Raw genomic sequence first — 20,678 nt, 5'->3', positions numbered from 1 at the left:
ACAAATTTTGTCATGATGAGGAGAGCACAGAATTCCTTTTTATATTTTTTTGGTCCTCTCATGAAAGAATTGATTTATCTTGTTCTTTTGTTGATCTCCCTCATTGTAGTGCCCATTGTTTAACTTGGCAATTTAACATCTAACCAGCACCACCCTATATGGCAATAATTTCCACAAGCAACATCAATACTTAGCAGGAGTAAATTTTTAACAAAATAAATTAAAATCAACTACAAATCACACAACAAAGAACTCTTAAAGGTCGAGATTTGGCCCTAAAGGGTTAAACTCTAAGGCTGTTATGAGTGAACCAATTACTTCATACATCATGTAGTTTTTTTTCTGAGACAGGTTGAAGTCTAAAGGTCATATGATGAGGGTACCAATTACATTGCTAATAACTCAATTCATTACACAAATGCCGGTAAATCTTGATGTTTATTCATGTATCCTCATTGCCCTATCATAGAAGTGAAAACGAGACGTCTATTGCCCTCGTTTCTTGGGTGCCCCCACCCCTTGGTCATCTCAAAGTGAATTTCGATGGGAGCATGTCGGTGGATGGTATATCTGGAGGGGTTAATTTGTGATCAAAGACTCCTGAGGCAGGTTGGTGGCAGTAGAGGGTCAGCGCACGACGGGACTTACAGTTGTTGGGGCAGAGCTTCAAGTTGCATGGGAGGGGTTGTCATATGCGAGGAGAGCCCTCAGTGCCGAGTGGGTGCTTCCTGAGAGGAATTCCTCTATGGTGATTGACTGGATTCGAGGTATGGATAGATATGGGGATGGCTATCCCCTCATCAGAGAGACTCGGAGACTGGCTCAGGAGTTAGGTGGCTTCTAGGCAGTATACGTGTTTCGGAAGGTGAATAGGGTAGCAGACTGGATCGCCTGATACTCCAAAGAGTTCCATTGGACATTTATATGAGATATTCCTTCTACTTTGTACTTTTTACTTTCTCGTGTTCTGGCAGTATGTACTCATCTTAGAGCTATATAATTTGTCGTTTTGACTTAAAAAAAAAAAAAAAAAAACCGAGACGTCTAAACCATCCAAATTTGTTTATTACCATCCTACGGCTGAAATCCTATTCATTCTCATACCAACGGTGTGATTCGGTTCTCCACCCACCGCAAGGCTTGCCCCTTCTGGTTCGTATAAACCCCCGCTAAACCCCCTACCTCTCTCTCCTACGGCGCCTCCTCTATTGTTGAGAGAGAGAGAGAGAGAGAGGTAAAGCTCTCTCCTTTCTCCTTCCCGAGAGCTCAGGAATCGTCGCCGACCCAAACCCTAAGCCCTCTTCTCCTACGAGGCTGAGGTATTTTCTCTCCATCTCCTCGATTCGCCTTCTTGTCACGATTCATAAACCCTAAACCCTGAACCCTTCGATTCGAACCCATGGGAAACGAAACCTTCTGGCCGTTTTGATTACTTTTGGCTCAAATGGCATGCTTCTTGGACGCTAAATCTCTTTGTTTTCTGAATCCCTCGTTCTTCTGTTCCTAAGTTTAGAAAACGCTTTGTCGGGATTTTTCCTTAGTTTTTTTTTGGGTGAATGGTGTTTTAGTATGTGGTTTCTAATGGTATACGGGATTGATGTTTCTATTTTTTGCTTTCTATTGGTTGATTCGGTGCGGTTGATTGGGATTATTAAGTGATGCTGGTGCTGTTCGAAACTCCGGCGGGCTTTGCCCTGTTCAAAGTATTAGATGAAGGGAAGCTCGACAGAGTTGAGGTGATGAGACCATTCTTTTCTTTGTCCACGGGCTGGTCTTCTTATATTTATTGCTCAATATATTAATCTGTTTTCTGTTTTATTGATTCCTTTTTTTTTAACATGCCAGGATTTGTGGAAGGAGTTTTCAACATCAGAATCAGCCAGAAAGGTTACTTCATTCATTTCTGCGATCTGAATATTTCTTTTTTTCCCTTAGAAAACACTTTTTTTAACAAAATTGACCTTCTTTAAAAAATCTTTGCTAGCCTTTCCTTGAGGATGTTGTATGGTAATGTGATTGATAATTGATGAATGGAACTCTGTTGTGTGGGTTATCTTTACTAAGAGTCAAGTCTTTTATGGGTGCTCATGCATTTATTTTGCACTTGAGTATTTGTTGAATGGTTGTTCTGGACCTGTTGTCTTCTTTGCCATGTTATGCCTTCTTTTTCTTTGGGTATCCACTAAGCTTTCAGTCTTTTCATGCTTCATCAGGTAGTGAAGCTGAAAGCTTTCAGTAAATTCGAGAACACTTCAGAAGCTTTATCCACAGTAACCTTATTAATTGATGGTAAACCTAGCAAGGGCCTCCGCAAGTTTTTGCGTGCTCACTGTGAAGGTGAAACATTAGCTGTTGCCGATTCAAAACTTGGAAATGCAATTAAAGAAAAACTGGTAACCTAATTGATCTATGTGTCCATATTTAAATACAACAACTGCACATTCTCAATATCTCATATTTCATAATATAATTGTTAATTGTTAATTTTCAGAAAATAGACTGCCTTCACAACAGTGCTGTCATGGAGCTAATGAGGGGACTAAGAAGCCAGCTTACAGAACTCATATCTTGGTTAGCGGTGCAAGATTTAGCTCCAATGAGCTTGGGTTTGTCGCATAGCCTATCTAGGTACAAGCTGAAATTCAGCCCTGATAAGGTAAAATTCTTTTATCATCTGCTTCCTTCTTACAGAAAAAAATCCAGTCATTTATCATTCAGTCCACTATAGTATTCAATTTTGCCTTCAAATTCACTTCTTCATCCATGTCTAAGTAATTTACAACAGTGATTATTTGAGAACACATATATCTGTCCTTCTATATGAGTGACACCTGAACTGCAATCATGCAGAGAAACAAATCCAGGACTTTGGGAATTCACTTTATTTGTATATGTTATGTTTGTGTTTGTCATATTTCATTTATTAATTACTCTTATCATCATGCTATGACTAAGAACTTATTTCACTCTACAGGTGGATACAATGATTATTCAGGCCATTGGCTTGTTGGATGATCTTGATAAAGAGCTTAATACTTATGCCATGAGAGTTCGTGAATGGTATGGATGGCATTTTCCAGAACTTGCTAAACTTATACAGGATAACATTCAATATGCAAAAGCAGTTAAGCTGATGGGCAATCGTACAAATGCAGTAGATCTTGATTTCTCTGAGGCAAACCTTCATAACCTTTAGCTCATTAGCAGAAAGGAGAAGTGAATATGATAGATGCTAACTATTTGTTATTATTTGTGTTTCCAACAGATATTGTCAGAGGAGACTGAAGCAGAGCTGAAAGAGGCAGCAGTGATATCCATGGGGACAGAAGTTAGTGATATAGACTTAGCAAATATCAGAGACCTTTGTGACCAAGTGTTAGCTCTTTCAGAGTACAGAGCTCAGCTGTATGATTACCTGAGAAGCAGAATGAATACTATTGCGCCAAATCTGACTGCTCTTGTTGGGGAACTTGTTGGAGCTCGTCTTATTGCTCATGGTGGTAGTTTATTGAATCTAGCAAAGCAACCTGGCAGCACTGTTCAGATTCTTGGTGCAGAGAAGGTATGCTTTGCATTAAATGCCATTAAGCTTACGGGGGATTTATTTTGGTTGCATATTATTGATTAAGAAGATAAGCTTGTTGACGGACATAAGTAATCTGGTCTTTCATAGTAATGTAGTCATGTCATACCATACTTTTATTGACATGTGAACATGGACCTTGCATTACTTCTAACATAAGCTATGTGCCAGTTTGGTATTACTCTTACTGTAGACTTTGCACTTCCTTTAATGGTTTTACAGTTTGACCATTTGTCAATTTCTCTTCAGCCAATTTATGCTTAGCATGGCCTTTGTTTACTTCGCACTGTACCAAAAAAAACCACCTTCTGTATGAGTGTTTCTATACATGATAGGACTGGCTAGGTATGCAAATGAGATCACATATCTCTCAAATTTTTGTATCTGGTGCAATTTTAACAGTGAAAGTATAGGTTGGGAAGAATTTATTTTAAGGAAATTTGTAGGATATAACCACAAGGGGTTTGCGAAGTTTTCCTGCAAAACAGTGGATTTTTTTTCCTTAAAAAAGATTTTTTGGTTCTCATTTAGCAAATAAATTGATCTAGTAGTAAGGATTTAAAAAATGGGTTTGGGTGAGCTTGCTTGGCGGGGTTTGGCTTATTCTACACTAGGTTACAAATAGGTCAAGTTTGAGTTTGGTTCCTAGACACAATAGATCATCATTGGTTAGACATGCTATAAAATCTAGTCTTAGGCCTCTAAGATAATGATAATAGTGCGACAGGTCATGGGCTAGTCAAGAAAAGCAGCACGAAGTCCCCTTCTACAAGATAAAGCAAAAGAAAATATTCAAAGTTGCAAAGAGGATAATAAGACCCTGACACAAGCAAAACTTTTGTGGCATTCAATTCCATTATCACTTGGAACTCGGGGGAAAAGGCATTTGAAGCAAAATTAAAGATTGAAAGCCTGCAGCCTCAAGAACAATGGTGAAACAAGCAACAAAAATTCCCCTTGATAGCAAGGTAGTTGCATGCTAACGATCTTAAAATAGGGTTTGAGGGAAACCATTCCCTAAAGCATCCATTTCTTAAAAATGCTTAGACAAGTGTAGGACTTGATTCTGTCCCCTGATGAGCCTAACGGAGGAGGCATAGCTGGGAGGGGGGGAGGGTCCAGGTGAGAGGAAGAGAAAGTTATCAGGCGTCGTCATTGTTGTGATGCTGTTGTGGTGAGGGGAGGGGCATGGAAGTTGGAGTGCCCATGTGCCATTGAGAAGGGCTGAGGCAGCAATGGCCTAGAGGCAGGATTGAGGGGATCGGGTTTGCAAAGAAATGGGAAAGGGGCTCGTGGAATTGAGTTTAGCAGTTTTTATAGGAGACAGTTCTATGGGTTGAGTCACATCAAGTTCAGTGGTCTGGTTGACCTGGGAGCTGACCTGCATTAGACCAAGGTAATATACAGGTTGGATCGATTTGGGGTCGACAGGGATTTACAAAACCAGACCTGACTCAATTTTCAGAATGGATCTGGTATTGATCCAGATTCAACCCGTGAGTCTTCAAGCCGGGTTATAACCTGGTCAGGTCACGAGCCAACCCAGTCCATTGCAGCCCTAGTTGAGCTTTTGTGTACATACTTTTGTTGGTTTCAAAATTGTTTGATATTTTTTGTTCTTTATAAACCTTTTCCATATCTTTAAATTTTGCCTTGTAATTTAATGCCATGATTGATGGTGCAATTTGTACATAGGTTCTTTTTCCAGTTATATGCTGATAATCCAATAATCATCTTGCATTGGATATTTCTCGCATGTTAACCTCTTCTTTAGTTGTTCTGTTACATAATATTGTTTAAAATCTAGAAATGTGCCTAGAAGAGTGCAATTTTTACATTGATAGTCATGACCCCAATAAAAGCCCTGTTTAGTTTTCTAGCATGTCCTTCATCCATCTGTTCTGTAGTTATCCCTCATCTTAACTTATTGTATGCCATATTTAGCTTCAGTAAGATTTTTTCCCACCACCATGTAGTATCTTTCCAAGTCTTCAATTTTTTTTCTAGGCCACTACTTGAAACAAGACAATTTTTATCATAGACCCCATAGATGACCTGGTTATTCCCTTACCATGTTATTTTATACGAACAACACCACTTGCTTCAGACTCCAAAAACATTTTATCTGCTTTTTGATACAATCTACCATCTGACAACTCTCAATTTTTCTAATTTATTAGGGTCTATACTTTGGCAATGTAACTTTAATTGTCTTTCTGACTCTGTTTTCTTAAAGAATATAATCTCATACATCTTCTTTCACACGCTCCAATTATTTGTGTTTCCATGACTGGCAGTCTCTAATATGCCGCCATTCTTTCCTATTACCATAACTTTGCAATCAGCAACAATCCTAATTTTCTTCTTGTCTCTAATTTGCAGGCCCTGTTTAGAGCTCTGAAGACAAAGCATGCTACACCAAAGTATGGGCTTATCTTCCATGCATCCTTAATTGGTCAGGCAGCCCCAAAGCTCAAGGGGAAGATTTCTCGTTCCCTTGCCGCAAAAGCTGCATTGGCCATTCGATATGATGCCCTTGGCGATAGTCAAGACAACACTATGGGACTGGAAAATCGAGCTAAGGTAACGTTTGTGCAAGAAACCACTACTATGTTATCCCATACACCAGTTGTCCTAAAATTGGTATTCGTACCTTGTGCTTGCAAATAGCTCGAGGCCCGTTTAAGAGTTCTTGAGGGCAGAGAATTGGGTCGTTCTGCTGGCTCAACTAAAGGCAAGCCCAAGATCGAGTTCTATGACAAGGACCGAAAGAAGGGTGCAGGGGCTCTGATTACTCCAGCAAAGGTATGGTTGTTGTACTCTCACTTGATTCGTTCCCATTTATGACAGTTTTTCTATGATCTTCTGATAGTTGGTCATGTGACCTCATTTGCCTCTGTGTTTTTTGATCATTAGCTTTCTACCACCTTGGTGAAAGTTCTTGCATAGAACTCTTAATATTATAGTTTATAGAAGAATCATGATCTAGTATTTATTAGGATGTTCTACGGCCTCAAACTTTTAAGTTATATATAAACCGCTCAACTTTGACAACCGCTCAACTTTGACAGTAGGTTAAAATATCTAGCAATTTCAACTTTGAGGATGGTGGAACTATTTTTTATGTATGGCATCTTGATCATCAATTTCTTTGTTGAACTTTCCTTTTTGTATCCAAAAACTAATATAAAAAGGAAATTGAATTTATAAATAAACCTCTTTTTAGATTTATGCCTGCACCTCAGGACCTCATTTCTCCACAACTACCCGGAAAACCAAAACTTGCAGCATCAACTTCCTCTAATTGGTGTCTCCTTGCATGTCCAGACTTACAATCCCTCAGCTGATCTAGTACTCGGCCAGAGCACCGAACCAGCTGAGAGGTCGGCTGATGAACAGGTGGTGGCACGACCTAGAAAGAGGAAGCATGAGGAAGTAGAGGCAGCTGACGAAGCTACCTTGAAAGAAGGGGGTGTCGATGATGGGGAGAAAAGGAAGAAGAAGAAGAAGAAAAATAAGGCTGATATAGCAAGCACCCAATTACAAAGGGATCATCAGACTGCTGCAGCTGAGGCAGAAGAAGAGCAGGAGAAAAAGAAAAAGAAGAAGAAAGCTGAAGGCCATGGTACTGCAAGGTTGGAGAATGGTGGTCTGGCTGTTTTGCCAGAAGCTGAAGAGGAGCCCAGCAGAAAAGAAAAGAAGAAGAAGAAGAGAGCAAACTGAGGCAGAGGAGGAGCCTAGCAACCAAACAAAGGAACAAGCAGCAGCAGCAACAGGAAAGAGGAAAAAGGAAAAGAAGAAGAAAGACAAGAAGGATGAGTGATGATGTGTATGGGAGGGAATGAGTGACAGGGATCTGCAATTTTGGGTACTTCTTTAGATTCCAAGATAGATACGTCTGTAAATATTTAACTATTGTTGTTATGGTACTTTGGATTGATGATGTGGTGTTGTTGTTTTTTAATTGTTTATATTATCTGGCTGTGATGCTCTGCAAGAACAGCTCCTTGCATGGTTGAAGCCTAATGTTAGATCTCAAGAAGGCATCTGTTTGCATCCAGAAATTTAAAATGAGATTTAATAAAATCTAAAGATAAATTAAAGCTCAAGTGTTTAAATTATTACAAGCAGCGAATCTTTTGAAACTTCGACGATTGCAATGCGAATTTATAAACAGATTCGCCAGGTCGGCTGTCTAGTAATTTCTACAGCATGAGAAGTGCAGGGACAAAGAACGAGAAATAGATATCAAATTCTCTACTCTTTTATTTCTTACAGAACTTCTCTAGTTCTCATGCCTCCGTAATGAATCAAAACGACATCTTTTTTCGGTAGATTTTTTATTGGAAAAATAAAAACGTACAGCCAAATTCGAAAAGTCTCCCGGCCGGAGTTGCAGCAGTTGCGTCTCCTCTCATTCCTCAGTAGCGGTATGGATAGACAGCGACCACCGCACGCCGGCGAGGTTGGAAGCAGACGGCCATCAGCACCAGAGCAATGACAAGCGCCAAGAGAAATCCCATAATATTTATCCCATCTTCCTCTTCTCCCATGCAGCAAATCTTCCCCATCTCTGTTAGAGAGAGAGAGAGAGAGAGAGAGAGAGAGAGAGAGAGAGAGAGAGGGATGGATCTCTAGGAAGTAGACAGTGGCTTATGATGAAAATGCTGAGAGTTCAAAGAGCCATGGTGGTTTTCTCGACCTCGAAACTTCCGTCCCTTCGTCATGAAGCTTCTTTGTAGTCGGTCGTGACGACGTCAAACATCACGATCGATGTTCGTTTTCGGTGCAGCTAGTGTAGCTTATTGACTGGAGAAGACCGCACTGGAGTCAACAAGGTTGGATGGGTCTTTAAAAGAGATTGAGATTTTTCTGAAATAGAGAAGATAATGTTCCGAGATTTGTTAAAAGAGAAGTCCATGATAAGTTGGGGGTTTCAGCTACAATTGATATCCTAGAAGATAAAAAATTGAGCTACCATGAAAGCTGATGAATTCTTCGGTTATCGATCCGTATAATTCTTTTAAAAATTCTTGTTTTTTTTGGAAAAACCTCTATTTGTTTGATGGAAAGAGTTGGTTATAGAGTATAACTCTTTTCATTAAGCTGCTTATTTTAGTGCATTGCTAAAAAATGAGCCATCTGGTGCACGCGGTGTAGAATATAGCTTCTTTTTATGGACGTCCACATCATTTTAGAAATTTGCATTATATAAAGTAAGGTAAGACAGACTTTTGGAGCACAAAATTCCAGCGTTGGTCAAATTTGGACCGATTCATCCATTTGAACGTCTAAAATGCATGGCCACATGTTCACACTAGTCTAACATCCTGTGGATAATTTGTTAATTATTTTCTTGTCATAGTTTCTTCTCTCTCGCTATCTGTTCTACCATTAAAAACAAACATCTATTAATCTTTTTAATTTAGTCCAATTCAGCTGGCATGCATTGCACATGCTGAGGATCATTTTTTTTGAGGTGCAAAAGGAAGAAATTTGGATCCTTTTTGCATTAATGAAACCTAATGTGGGGCTATATTGGCTTGGCAGATACTTCATGGACTTGGAATGTGTTATTTGCGAGATTAGTTTTCTTCTTTGTTGGAAGTAATGCCAAGTTAAAGGCTGGCAAGCTGTGGACCGAACCTATGACCACTAAACCTCAAGATGAATGGCTAATTAGAGCACCAAAATTGGCAGCTCATGCGGCTAAAAATTAGCAGGGTTGCTTGCACCCGGTTGCGTATCATAGCACTCAAGAATCCTAAACCACATGAAATCATAAACCATTCATGAATTCAGCAAAAGATATAGCATTCGATATAGCTAAACCAATCATACAACGTCCTACGCAAAGTCTTCTTTTTTGCAGGTTCTTGGTTTGTGGTGTTTAAATTGTATTAAAAAACTTAATTTATCTTGACAGCCAGCTAATTGTTTTTCGTCATTATTATAAATTTCTGATATCATTTGATTTAGAGGTCAACGAGATGGTTCGATGCACTTATATACATATATGAGTCTTTATTTTATTCTCCCATTGTTCTGAAAAAACTTATACTCTTCTTCCACATGCCAATAGAACTCCTATGCTTGTTTCTGCAACCTTACATGGGCATGTCTTAGCAGCCAAAGTAACAATTCGTCACAATAATTAGATTAGTTAGGTATATGTATCATTCACTTGTTATAGAAATCAAGAACTGCAGATGATACTTTCTCCAGTAGACCATTTGCCAACCCATTCCCCTCTATTGCAATAAATATCCTAGATCGGTTCTCTTTTCCATCTATTAAACAGATAATTATAAGTTCAGAGAAATCGATGTTACATGAATGTATATGTATGTATGTATGTATGTATGATGAAAAAGACTTCAAGCTTTTTCACCAGCTGATGCGAAAACATCTAGCATTCATAGCAAATAACACAATAAATTACAGAAAGAAAAGAGAAGAAAGTGATGCAAAATCATCTAGCATTCATAGCGAAGAACAGGATAAATTACAGACATATCAATAAAGAAACGAGAAGAAAGTGACATCCACGTTCGCCGACTCGCCCCAAGGATTACTAAGCTTATACCATCTAAAATTTAGACTTATGTGAAGTACTTTTTTTAAGGGCAAGTGCAAATTTATTTTTTCGTTCTGGTATGTCCACTCCCATCAGAAAGTCTTTATCTTTTCTGATCTGACCTTTTGGGACCTAACTTCAATCACTGGAGAATAGTTTGATACTAAAACATTCACATTTGAAGACCATCGCTTTACTTGGCAGTTGGCACCCGTCAAATTCCAGTGGGATGTGGGTACAACTGCTATAATCGTCCAACAAAATAGGGTTGCTTATCAGAAAATAAGCATTAATATATTATTGGGGAAACTAATCACCGGTCCAGTGTTGGACCGGAGTATAAGGAATAGTCCCTGTTGACCGAAAATGAAACTCCCGGTCCCGAGAGTTTTTGGCTTTCTAAATGGTGACGAAACTACCCTTTATTCATCCGTTGGGCTTTCCGGCTTCCTTTGCTCCTCTTCCGCTCGGGCGAGTCCTCTTCCTCTTCCTCTCATTTTCTTCTTCCTCTGTACCCAGGAAGAAACCCTTCTTCGTCTTCCTTTCCCTCTCGACCGAAAGAATTTCTCTTCTCGCCTTCGGAAAGAACCCCTTCTTCTTCTTCCTCTCGAACGATTCCTGTTCGTGTCGACGGAGTCCTCTTCCAGTCGATGGAGTCGTCTTCCTGCCGATCGAGTCCGCCCCGATAAGCATTCCGAATCGCAGGTAAGGTTCCGCTCGCCCAATGCTAGTGGATACCATAATGCTTGCTATTATCGAAGCTAAACCCTAATCAATATTGCTTCCCAAATTTATTTTCCGAAGAAATTTTTCTTTTGGGTTTTGAATGTTACGGAATGAAATATTGATTTGGCTTAGGAAAAATTTGTTCTTACTTTTTGAGAACCATAATGCTGGCTATAGTGGAAGGTAAACTGTAATCTCTCTTGCTTTCCATTTTTTTTGTTCGGAATAATATTTTGATTTCGTTTTTGAATGCTATGGAATCGATTATTGATTTCGCCCAGAGAAGATTATTGGTAGGTGATATATTGGTATAGTTTCCTGCGAATACATGATATAAGGTTGCTGTTTTCTTTAATTTTACCCTGCAGTGATTCTTAATTTGATGTTTATTATTTGTTTGACAATGCATTCTTGAAAGATTTGTTTTATGGATAACGTGTTTCATTATTATTTTTGATGCAGACATTTGATATGGCTCCAATTTAGAGTAGAGGGAAAGCATGTTCTGTTGGCCCGAATAATATGGTCAATGGAAGGTGCTACTTCAGCCGCTATGTCCAATTTATTGCCACCCTTGTGCAGTCTATGTCTCGGGAGCAGAATGATAGGGTAACCGCAACTCCTTTTGGACATATGCTAAGTTTGCCCTATATCAAGCAGAGTAGGCCTGTCCTAGACACTTTGCTCTCTTTTTGGGATGATGTCGACGAAGGTTTTTGGTTTGGTAAAGTTTTAGTGCCTTTTTTAGGGAGTGAGTTTGCACTCATCCTTGGTTTGAGTGCCACGGGTGATGAAGTAGAATTGTATAGAGAGGGGAGGGTTACTTCTGACCTTATCACCCGTTTTTTTGATGGTGACCACAAAAAGGCCGGTAGGGATGCAATAGAAAATAGATTACAATTACTAGTTGGAAAAAGAGGACGACGAGATGTAGAGGATTTTACCAAATTATGAGTTTTATACCTTTTTGTCACTATTCTGTTTCCAACTGTACACTACAATGTTCCAAAGGCATTATGTTCATATATTGATGATTTAGGGCGGTTAGGTTCATATAGTTGGGGTCTTGCCGTTTTTGCTTTTATTCGGCAGCAGATACCTACTATATCCGAGAGTGTCAGGAGAAGGAACATCAGCGGGAATGGATCTGGTGGATATATGGATGGATGCACGGTGGCTTTGGTGGTAAGCATCTTTATATTTTTTTAAATTTCATTGTTAAGATATGTATTGTGTTGAAATTTGATGTTCACATTGTTTTTTGGCAGGTATGGGCTGTTGAGCATTCGAATATCCTTTTAGGCAGCCACCGGCCACCGTTTATGTATCCACGTCTGTTGCGTTGGAGCAATGCCAAATTTCCTCGCAAGGTGGACGTGATTGCCAAAGTTATGAAGAACTTAAAAAAATTTCAGGTTTGAATATTAATTTGTAACATCACATTTATTTTTACATGATGCAAGCTTAAGTTTTTGCTTGCGACAGGTGATCGAGAAGCTAGAGCCTAGAGAGGAGGAGTTGCACCTTCTCTCGCGAGGAAGGCCACTATTAGAAGCTCCGAAAGAGATAAGTCAGGTAGTACACATTTACAAGTACTTGGCACATATTTATTTCCATATGGCACGCACCTTTTATTTTGCGGCACAACCTTATAACCACTTGGTACACATTTAATTTCATTTGGTGGCACTTAGTTAAAGACATACTCTAAATTGGATAATTGTGTTGTTTTAGTTTCCATCATCCAGCCAGAGTGAAGGACCTACATTGGAAAGCTTACATACCCGCTTAAAAGTGGCTGAGAGGTATTTGTTTTTGGTTGATAAGAGGGTGTCCAGAATTGAGAAGGTCCTCTGAGATAATGGTCTCTTAGTGGATGACGAAAATGTTAAGCATGATACAGATTTTACCGAGGTAAGCAATGTTTGATGAATTATTAACTATGTTGTCGTGGGGATCATGGTTGTTGTTATTTCTTAAATACAACTCATTATTAGGTGAGTGAAGAGCATACTGCAGTTGAAGCTAAGGACAAAAGTGTAGTGGAGAAAGATGAGATTCAGGATAGTGCAGATGAGGTAGAGGTATGTAATTATTTGATTTTGATAAAATTTTTTTTTATCATTATACTATCTTGTTTATTAGATGAAATGCATATTGTTATCAGGTTATTTGGCCCACTGATGTTGAGGGTGAGAAAGAAGGTGGACCTATCTCCACGAAATATGTTTCCTCCTTATGCCGGCGCGTGAAGTTTGGAGCACGTGAGCGAAAGGCAACAGAGAAAGCAAAGGCCATAGCACACTTTCCAAATACTTATAGAAGGGCAAAAAAGAAACAAAAAATAGCCTCTCTAGGTGAAGGTAGTAGGGCACTAGCAATTAAAAAGGAGGATTTGCCCACTCGGTCGAGTAAATTATTGGAGCCTATCACTACTGCACTTATGGAGCTCCGCAAGTCAATTCCACTTGACAAAGAAACATCACCCCCTATAGAGGTATACAAATTTGTTCTGTTCCTTAAATATTCTGCGTACATATGCAATTTGCTAATCCATATCATGTTCTTTGGTAAGTAAAATTGTTGTATTCTCATTTCATTTCACTTAGCTTTTAGAAGAAACCACTAAATTCATTGATGTTGAAAGAGTGGAGACGCCAAAGAGTAAACTGAAAATGGCAAGGAAACATACGTATTACGGGAAGGGGGAAGGTGTGCTCCCTATGTACCATGAAGAAGCTATTGATTTCTTCCTTCAAGAAAATCACATGGAGTAAGTTACCTAAATTAAGTTTGCAATTTCACATTTATCACTATGTAAGTAGCTTAAATATTGGAATGAATTTTGTAGGCACACCATTTGGGAGGATGCAGATACTTTGAAACCATCATGCAACGGTGATGCTATAGAGCAGCTCTTACATGATGGGCCACTACGCAGTGATGTAGGTTAATTGAAGACATATACCTCACATGTATTTCTCTTCTCAACGGTTCTATTTGATGAAGTTCTTTTAATAAATGCAGGTCGTCAATGTTTACTTTCGTGTCATGGAGCTTTGGCATCGAGAAAAGACTGAGTCTGTTGATAACCTATCTATATTCTTGCGCTGTGAAATACAGGTTTTGAATCACCCAAAATTTTTTAAGACTCTCCTACAAATTATGTGTATTTTGACATAATGAATTTTGTAGGCTGCCGTGAATCGACATCTATTGTGCATTGGTGAGGTAACTGCTGATGTTACGAAAAGTATTTTACAGTCCTTGCAGCCTAGTATTATAAAATGGTTAGGGGACATAGAACTCTGCGATCTCCAAAACTATAGATATCTATTCATTCCAATGAATATGGAATGGCATTGGTATTTACTTGTTTTGGACTTGAAGCAGCAGTGTTTTCAATGCTACAATTCTATGTGGAGCTTCAATGATGCAAACTATAATATTAAATTTGTGAGTGTCAGTTGAAAGATTTGTTACATTTTTTTTTTGTATTCACAGGTACATTAAAAATAATATATTCTTCACATCCATGTAGGCATCATTTCTGCGATTTTGGCTAAGCGACTGCGTAGGATACCATATCCCGGAAACTATCATTCATGAAATTCGAGAGTGTCCACAGCAAATGCCGGATACTCTCGACTGTGGGGTATACTTGCTCATGCATGCGGAGGAACTAACACGGGGCACTTCGAGACCATTGCTGGAACAGTTCAAGGATCCCTCTTTATATAGAAGCTGGGTTGCAGGCAATATTTTGTTGAATGACCATTGCAGTACAAATGATAGTTTCTGGAATTGGTATGAGAAGATATGTAGAAAGAGAGATTAGAGCAGGCAACCTACTCCTACATTTTCTTTTTTTGTGTAATGTAACAATGAGACAGTTATGATGAATACATTTGTATTATTGAGATGATTGGCATTATTGTCTATCTTGTCGTGCTCTAAATTGGTTGTAATGATTTATAAAATGTCTAGTTACATATGTTAACTGTGCCATGCCGTGCCGCTATCATATGATTTTCTGCCATGGGAAGTACAGGTCAAAAATCAGATAGTATTGAAACTGTCGTTCATATTGTAAGTGATTTATAAAATGTCTAGTTACATATGTTAACTGTGCCATGCCGTGCCGCTATCATATGATTTTGTGCCATGGGAAGTACAGGTCAAAAATCAGATAGTATTGAAACTGTCGTTCATATTGTAAGTGATTTATAAAATAGACATATGTTAACTGTGCCATGCCGTGCCGCTATCATATGATTTTGTGCCATGGGAAGTACAGGTCAAAAATCAGATAGTATTGAAACTGTCGTTCATATTGTAAGTGTGCACAGAGCAGAATGCTTAATTTAACTGTGTGCACATGGCACATATCTGTGTGCAGTAATCGATAATCTGTGTGCAAAAAGCAGAAAACTGTGTTCGGGGATAAATTTAGTGTGTGCGAAGGTTAATTAAGTATGTTTCCAGGTTAATTGAGTTTGTGCCATGCTCTAGGCTTACAATAATAAGTGTGTGCAAATGGCACATATCTGTGTGCAGTAATCGATAAACTGTGCGCACAGAGCAGAATGCTTAACTTAACTGTGTGCACATGGCACATATCTGTGTGCAGTAATCGATAAACTGTGTGCAAAAAGCAGAAAACTGTGTTTGGGGATAAATTTAGTGTGTGCCAAGGTTAATTAAGTATGTTTCCAGGTTAATTGAGTATGTGCCATGCTCTAGGCTTACAATAATAAGTGTGTGCAAATGGCACATATCTGTGTGCAGTAAACAATAAATTGTGTGCACAGAGCAGAATGCTTAATTTAACTATGTGCACATGGCACATATCTGTGTGCAGTAATCGTTAAACTGTGTGCAAAAAGCAGAAAACTGTGTTCGGAGATAAATTTAGTGTGTGCCAAGGTTAATTAAGCGTGCTTCAAGCATAATCGAGTATGCGCCATACAATAGGCTTACAATAATAAGTGTGTAGGACGTTCTTGTAACTGATTCCATTATTTCTACATATTAGGAAATGCTTAACTTAACTATGTGCACATGGCACATATCTGTGTGCAGTAATCGTTAAACTGTGTGCAAAAAGCAGAAAACTGTGTTTGGGGATAAATTTAGTGTGTGCCAAGGTTAATTAAGTGTGTTTTCAGTTTAATCAAGTATGCGCCATACTCTACATAAATCGGAATCCTTAACTTAACTTTGTTAAGTATGTTTCAAGCTTAATGAACCAAGCAACACTGCTGTGCCAGGGGATCTGAAACTGTGTTGCATGGTGTGCCATGGCACACCATGTTTATATATCAAATATTGTAGTTAGCCCAAAAAAAAAAGCTTTCTTTGAACAATTCCAGTCAACAGAAGGTCTCTCCACATAAATCAGCCACCCAAAAAGGCATAGCATCAGCTAACATCAACAAATTAATATGAAAAAGAAACTTAATAGTATTCTACATTGATAAATTCTGAAATAATCCAAAATTTGTATTAGTTGACAACATCAACAATCAACTTCCTTTACTTCAAAAGGTCTTCCTTTACTACAACGTCACCACATCCTTCCCCATCTGCGACGACAATGGAAAAATTTACTAAATATAAGTAATGTGAACTTGCAGCATAAATTAGAAAGGCAAAGAAAAAGAAACATAAACATGAAAGGTTAGGCATACATTCTCGATTGCACCATCGATAAGCATTTGGCCATTGCAATTGCACCACTTTTAGACCATCTAGAATCTGAAAGTACCAGATAAGTAAAGGGAAAAAAAATCAGATTGCTTAAGTTTTAAGTGTGCACAGAAACCATATCTGAGTGCAGGTAACAGGTAACTGTGTGCAGAGAAGCAGGTAACAGGTAACTGTGTGCACAGAGCTTAAAGCGATGTTTTTTTTCTTCTTCAGATTTCTATTAAAAAACATGGTGTATAATGGCATTTATAATAAGAATACAGGGTGTGCCATGGCGTGCCATGGGATTGAAACTGTATGCAATGGTGTGCTAAAGGTGTGCCAAAGGTGTGCCAAGGGTGTGCAAAAGGTGTGCCAAGGGTGTGCCAAGGGTGTGCCAAAGGTGTTCCATACCTTCAATGTATAGTAGAGCACCATATTGTTTACAGTATGACCTCATTACATGTCCTTCTGTTGTGCCCAAGCTTCCCGCATCGTCCACATCTCATATCACGTACTAACTCAACTTGAGAAGGTCTTCTCTTCTTTTTAGGCCTGCCAGGACGTGTCTTTTTCATAGGGGGTAGAATGTGAATCTCTTCAGATGCACTGTGCGGCTCCTCAATATCAGGAATTGGATTAATTGCTTCGGCATATGTTGTTCTATACAATTCAACTTGGAACCAAATGTCAGTGAATTGGTACAAGGATCTGCCGGCCTTCTCGATGCAAGCACAAGCATGCTTACATGGCATGCCGAAGATTCGCCACTCGCCACAAGAGCAGCTGCAATTCTGGAGGTCAACTTTGTATGAGTAGTTTGTATTCTTTACGTCATATATCATTATGTTGGACGTAAACACGGATAATCTCCGACCATCTTCTGCATTTTTATGTAACACTTTCTCAGCATCTGGACATAGGTGGGTTTGAATGCTATATCCTTGATTACGTCGTTCATGCATCATCTGCATAATTTGAAGCCTGATATGGTCAACCATATGAGGGATAGGCAGATGACGAGCCTCCAAGATCTAACTATTAAAACACTCAGCCACGTTAGATGTCATAGTGCCCCAGCGTGGACCTGGAAAAATTGCGTTTGCCCAATGCTCGGGGTTGGCATGTAGGAGAAAGGTGGAAGCACCAGGGGCTTCTGATGTAAGCTTCCTAATTAGCTTTTGAAAAACATTAAGCCTTGGAGTATACGCAACAGCATTTACTAAATCAAGCAGCCTCTTTCTGTCAGCTGCACGATAATGGACAACCACCTGCGATCACAATTAAATATCAGACATACCGGATGGTATATTACTTAGATACTTTCTACTTAAAATTATTTACAATATTATGATGCAAACCTGATTCTTGAAGTTTTCTTTCACATGACGAATACAATATGAGTGGTAGCAACCAGGAAAGTACTTCGGCACCGATTTAATAATTCCCTGATGTCTATCTGTCATAAATGTGAACTTTTGACCATGATACGCACTGCAACTATGAATAGTTTTTTTGAAAATCTGGCAAAACCATTCCCAGTTCTCATCAGTTTCTGTATCTACCACACCATAAGCTATAGGAAACATATCATCGTTGCCATCTTTGGCAGTGGCGCCAAGCAATACACCCCCATCCTTATGTTTTATAAATGTCCCATCCATAAAAATTAGAGGTCGACATCCTTTTATGAAACCCAAAAGTGAAGCATGAAAACAAATGAACAGACGTCTGAATCGACCTTCAATTGTTTCGTACTTTGTAATGCTGCCGGGGTTGGTTTGAACAATGGCGTCGCAATACCACCGAATTCGGTCATAAGATAGCGATCTATCACCATAAATCTCCTTCATAGCCAGCTCCTTACCATGCCAAGCTTGATGATACGGCAATTGAACACCATATTCCCGACGAATATCTTTTACAATGTCAGTCCGCTTATATAATAGCATATCTTGAAGTTTATCTTTAACAATGTTCGAAACCCAACGTTTTGAAGCCTTCGGATGCGACCGGACTTGCATCCCTCCTCCACATGTATGGTTACCCTTCATTTTTTTAATTGCAAACTTTTCACCATTACCAAGTCGAGAAGCATGGATACGCCATTCACATTCTTCATATGCACATTCCACAGTAACTCGCTCACGATCGTTCTTCATGAACACAAAATCTCTGCAATTTGCGATACAAAAGTTGCGAATGCTGTCACGAAGAGTTTCGACATTCCTGAACTCCTGACCAACGCCCTCTATACAACTTTTCCAAGCATCCAACGAATTTCTTTGACTTCCTTCCTCTTCAATTGCAGCTCTCGTCTCTTCAACAACTTGGACAAAATTACTTGAGCTACTCTTTGAAATATTTTTGGATCTCCAACTAATTTCAACACCATGGGATGAGCCACTGTCCATACAAAACGATAAACATAATTTCAGCACACTTATTAATGTTCTTTTAGCTTCAAATGAACAAAATAAAATTTCAAATATGGAATACCTGGTATTGATTACCACATCAGCAGCTTTGATCAAGCTTGGAGAATGAGTACAACCATCTCGATCACTGCCGCATTTAAGTTCACATGTATTTGATGCATGTTATGAACATCTTTATCGCTCATGAGCGTAACAAGCATTCTAGATTTGTTTGGAATATAAAACTTAATTTCTATCATTGTAGAAGATAAATGTCTCCACCTTTCCACTATTTTCTTGAATATTTGATCAAGAGTTGTGTCCTCACAGATGGAAATAATAACAGCTTCGCTACCGTAACAACAAATGGCCATCAAAACCGGGCTACTACTGTTCTTTGAAGCCATCATAATGAAAATAGGAGGGATCAGCACAAATGATTTGGCGACAATTCTTGGAGCTCAGCTCTGTTATAACAAAGTCAGATGAAGAGTGCAGAATCAGAGGCACATCAGCAAAATATCTCTGTTAAAACAAAGTTAGAGGCCCACCTGATCTTAACTCCCCACATCCTAAGGCAAAACGGAAGAAGATGGCACACTGGAGCAGAACAAGACATTCATAAACAAAGAAAACAGTTAAGTTAATTCCCCACACCCTATGGCAAAACGAAACAAGATGGAAACAGTTAAGTTAATTCCCCACACCTTCTCCCGCCTTCAAACCAAAAAGCCTTCCGTTGGCCCCCCGATAAGCATACAGTCCGTTGAAAGAACAGAGGACTATGCTTGTGTCGCTCCAAAGAACAGAGGCCTTGCTCTAAAAAGCCTTCCGTTGGCCCCCCGATAAGCATACAGTCCGTTGAAAGAACAGAGGATTATGCTTGTGTCGCTCCAAAGAACAGAGGTCTTGCTCTAAAAATCCTTCCGTTGGCTGGGCCGATAAGCATACAGTCCGTTGGAACCTGACAGAACAGAAAACTATGCTTGTGGAGCTCCAAAGAACAGAGGACATCAAACCAAAAAGCCTTCCGTTGGCCCTCGACTGCCCTACAGTCCGTTGGAACCTCAAAGAACAGAGCAGAATGCTTGTGGAGCTCCAAAGTCTTCTCTGGAATTCCAACGGTCTTCCTCTCCCGCCTTCCGTTGGCCACGCGAACAGGAAATTCGAAAGAACTCCAAACGACATTGTTCCTCCCGCCTTCAAACCGAATCTCCTCTTCCGTTGGCCAGGGAATATGGAAACTCCAAACGTCTCCATTTTCCGCCTTCAAAATACTGAATCGGGGCATATTCGGCAAATTTTCTTGGACATTTCTCCTCCCAGGGACCGGAAATTATGGTTTCGTGAGTCTCGGGACCGGGAGTTTCATTTTCGGTCAACAGGGACTATTCCTTATACTCCGGTCCAACACTGGACCGGTGATTAGTTTCCCCTATATTATTAAACACTATTAGTATTTTAAAAATATTTATTAAAATCACTAATTATTCCAAAAGCTTATGCGCTGATACCATGTTAAATCATCACTTACTCCAAAAATTTAAGCCTATAAAATGAGGTAGATTTATTTATATATTTTATATTGTTTTACACTCTTATAAATAAATCTTTCTTATCCTACCAGCTTAGGGTGCTGGGGCAGGTGGTGATTCTAACAATATCATTAATAAAAAAATATTATTTT

The 20,678-nt window shown here is 39.2% G+C and overlaps 4 protein-coding genes, 1 long non-coding RNA gene and 1 pseudogene across 6 annotated transcripts; 4 read left to right on the top strand and 2 right to left on the bottom strand.

Annotated features, from left to right (window-relative positions):
* The first annotated feature begins 1,105 nt into the window (after positions 1-1,105).
* LOC103711731 (putative nucleolar protein 5-2) lies at positions 1,106-7,526 on the top strand (annotated as a pseudogene). The gene is made up of 10 exons (XR_016398902.1): positions 1,106-1,319; positions 1,657-1,736; positions 1,846-1,887; positions 2,214-2,393; positions 2,492-2,656; positions 2,975-3,175; positions 3,266-3,562; positions 5,966-6,166; positions 6,254-6,388; positions 6,911-7,526. The product of XR_016398902.1 is annotated as a putative nucleolar protein 5-2 (transcript).
* A 299-nt stretch (positions 7,527-7,825) lies between these two features.
* LOC148699637 (uncharacterized) lies at positions 7,826-8,449 on the bottom strand. The gene has a single exon (XM_088713535.2). The coding sequence runs from the start codon at positions 8,152-8,154 to the stop codon at positions 8,005-8,007; it is 150 nt and encodes a 49-aa protein (XP_088569661.2). The 5' UTR covers positions 8,155-8,449; the 3' UTR covers positions 7,826-8,004.
* Positions 8,450-11,863: 3,414 nt separating this feature from the next.
* LOC108511891 (uncharacterized) lies at positions 11,864-12,915 on the top strand. The gene is made up of 4 exons (XM_089928219.1): positions 11,864-12,071; positions 12,155-12,301; positions 12,372-12,461; positions 12,621-12,915. Exons 1-4 carry the CDS (start codon positions 12,045-12,047, stop codon positions 12,741-12,743), a joined length of 387 nt encoding a protein of 128 aa, XP_089784345.1. The 5' UTR covers positions 11,864-12,044; the 3' UTR covers positions 12,744-12,915.
* A 27-nt stretch (positions 12,916-12,942) lies between these two features.
* Positions 12,943-13,840, top strand: LOC149751047 (uncharacterized). Its single transcript, XM_089928045.1, has 3 exons — positions 12,943-13,383; positions 13,496-13,659; positions 13,738-13,840. Exons 1-3 carry the CDS (start codon positions 13,330-13,332, stop codon positions 13,838-13,840), a joined length of 321 nt encoding a protein of 106 aa, XP_089784171.1. The 5' UTR covers positions 12,943-13,329.
* Positions 13,841-13,944: 104 nt separating this feature from the next.
* On the top strand, positions 13,945-14,503 carry LOC149751046 (uncharacterized). Its single transcript, XR_016398903.1, has 3 exons — positions 13,945-14,009; positions 14,082-14,342; positions 14,428-14,503. It is a non-coding gene; the product is annotated as an uncharacterized LOC149751046 (long non-coding RNA).
* Positions 14,504-16,156: 1,653 nt separating this feature from the next.
* Positions 16,157-20,457, bottom strand: LOC120103888 (uncharacterized). Its single transcript, XM_089928215.1, has 5 exons — positions 19,699-20,457; positions 17,936-19,591; positions 16,989-17,845; positions 16,577-16,643; positions 16,157-16,471 (listed from the first exon to the last, which is right to left on the bottom strand). Exons 2-3 carry the CDS (start codon positions 18,986-18,988, stop codon positions 17,609-17,611), a joined length of 1,290 nt encoding a protein of 429 aa, XP_089784341.1. The 5' UTR covers positions 18,989-19,591; positions 19,699-20,457; the 3' UTR covers positions 16,157-16,471; positions 16,577-16,643; positions 16,989-17,608.
* Positions 20,458-20,678: the final 221 nt, after the last annotated feature.

The sequence above is a fragment of the Phoenix dactylifera genome, chromosome 17, assembly GCF_051530095.1.
Source record: "Phoenix dactylifera cultivar Ajwa chromosome 17, Ajwa_hap1_PhDact_Kaust_v1.1, whole genome shotgun sequence".
In the NCBI taxonomy this organism is placed as follows: Eukaryota; Viridiplantae; Streptophyta; class Magnoliopsida; order Arecales; family Arecaceae; genus Phoenix; species Phoenix dactylifera.
This window is presented reverse-complemented; position numbering and strand designations above follow the sequence as displayed.

Bases quoted from the DNA above. Each gene is read 5' to 3' on its own strand.
- LOC149751047 (XM_089928045.1), top strand. From the start codon at position 13,330: ATGGAGCTCCGCAAGTCAATTCCACTTGACAAAGAAACATCACCCCCT. The intron at 13,384-13,495 runs GTATACAAATTT...CATTTCACTTAG, and splicing joins AAACATCACCCCCTATAGAG to CTTTTAGAAGAAACCACTAA. The intron at 13,660-13,737 runs GTAAGTTACCTA...TGAATTTTGTAG, and splicing joins CTTCAAGAAAATCACATGGA to GCACACCATTTGGGAGGATG.
- LOC108511891 (XM_089928219.1), top strand. From the start codon at position 12,045: ATGGATGGATGCACGGTGGCTTTGGTG. The intron at 12,072-12,154 runs GTAAGCATCTTT...GTTTTTTGGCAG, and splicing joins GATGCACGGTGGCTTTGGTG to GTATGGGCTGTTGAGCATTC. The intron at 12,302-12,371 runs GTTTGAATATTA...TGCTTGCGACAG, and splicing joins AGAACTTAAAAAAATTTCAG to GTGATCGAGAAGCTAGAGCC.
- LOC120103888 (XM_089928215.1), bottom strand. From the start codon at position 18,988: ATGGACAGTGGCTCATCCCATGGTGTTGAAATTAGTTGGAGATCCAAA. The intron at 17,846-17,935 runs GTTTGCATCATA...TTGTGATCGCAG, and splicing joins AAGAAAACTTCAAGAATCAG to GTGGTTGTCCATTATCGTGC.
- LOC148699637 (XM_088713535.2), bottom strand. From the start codon at position 8,154: ATGGGGAAGATTTGCTGCATGGGAGAAGAGGAAGATGGGATAAATATT.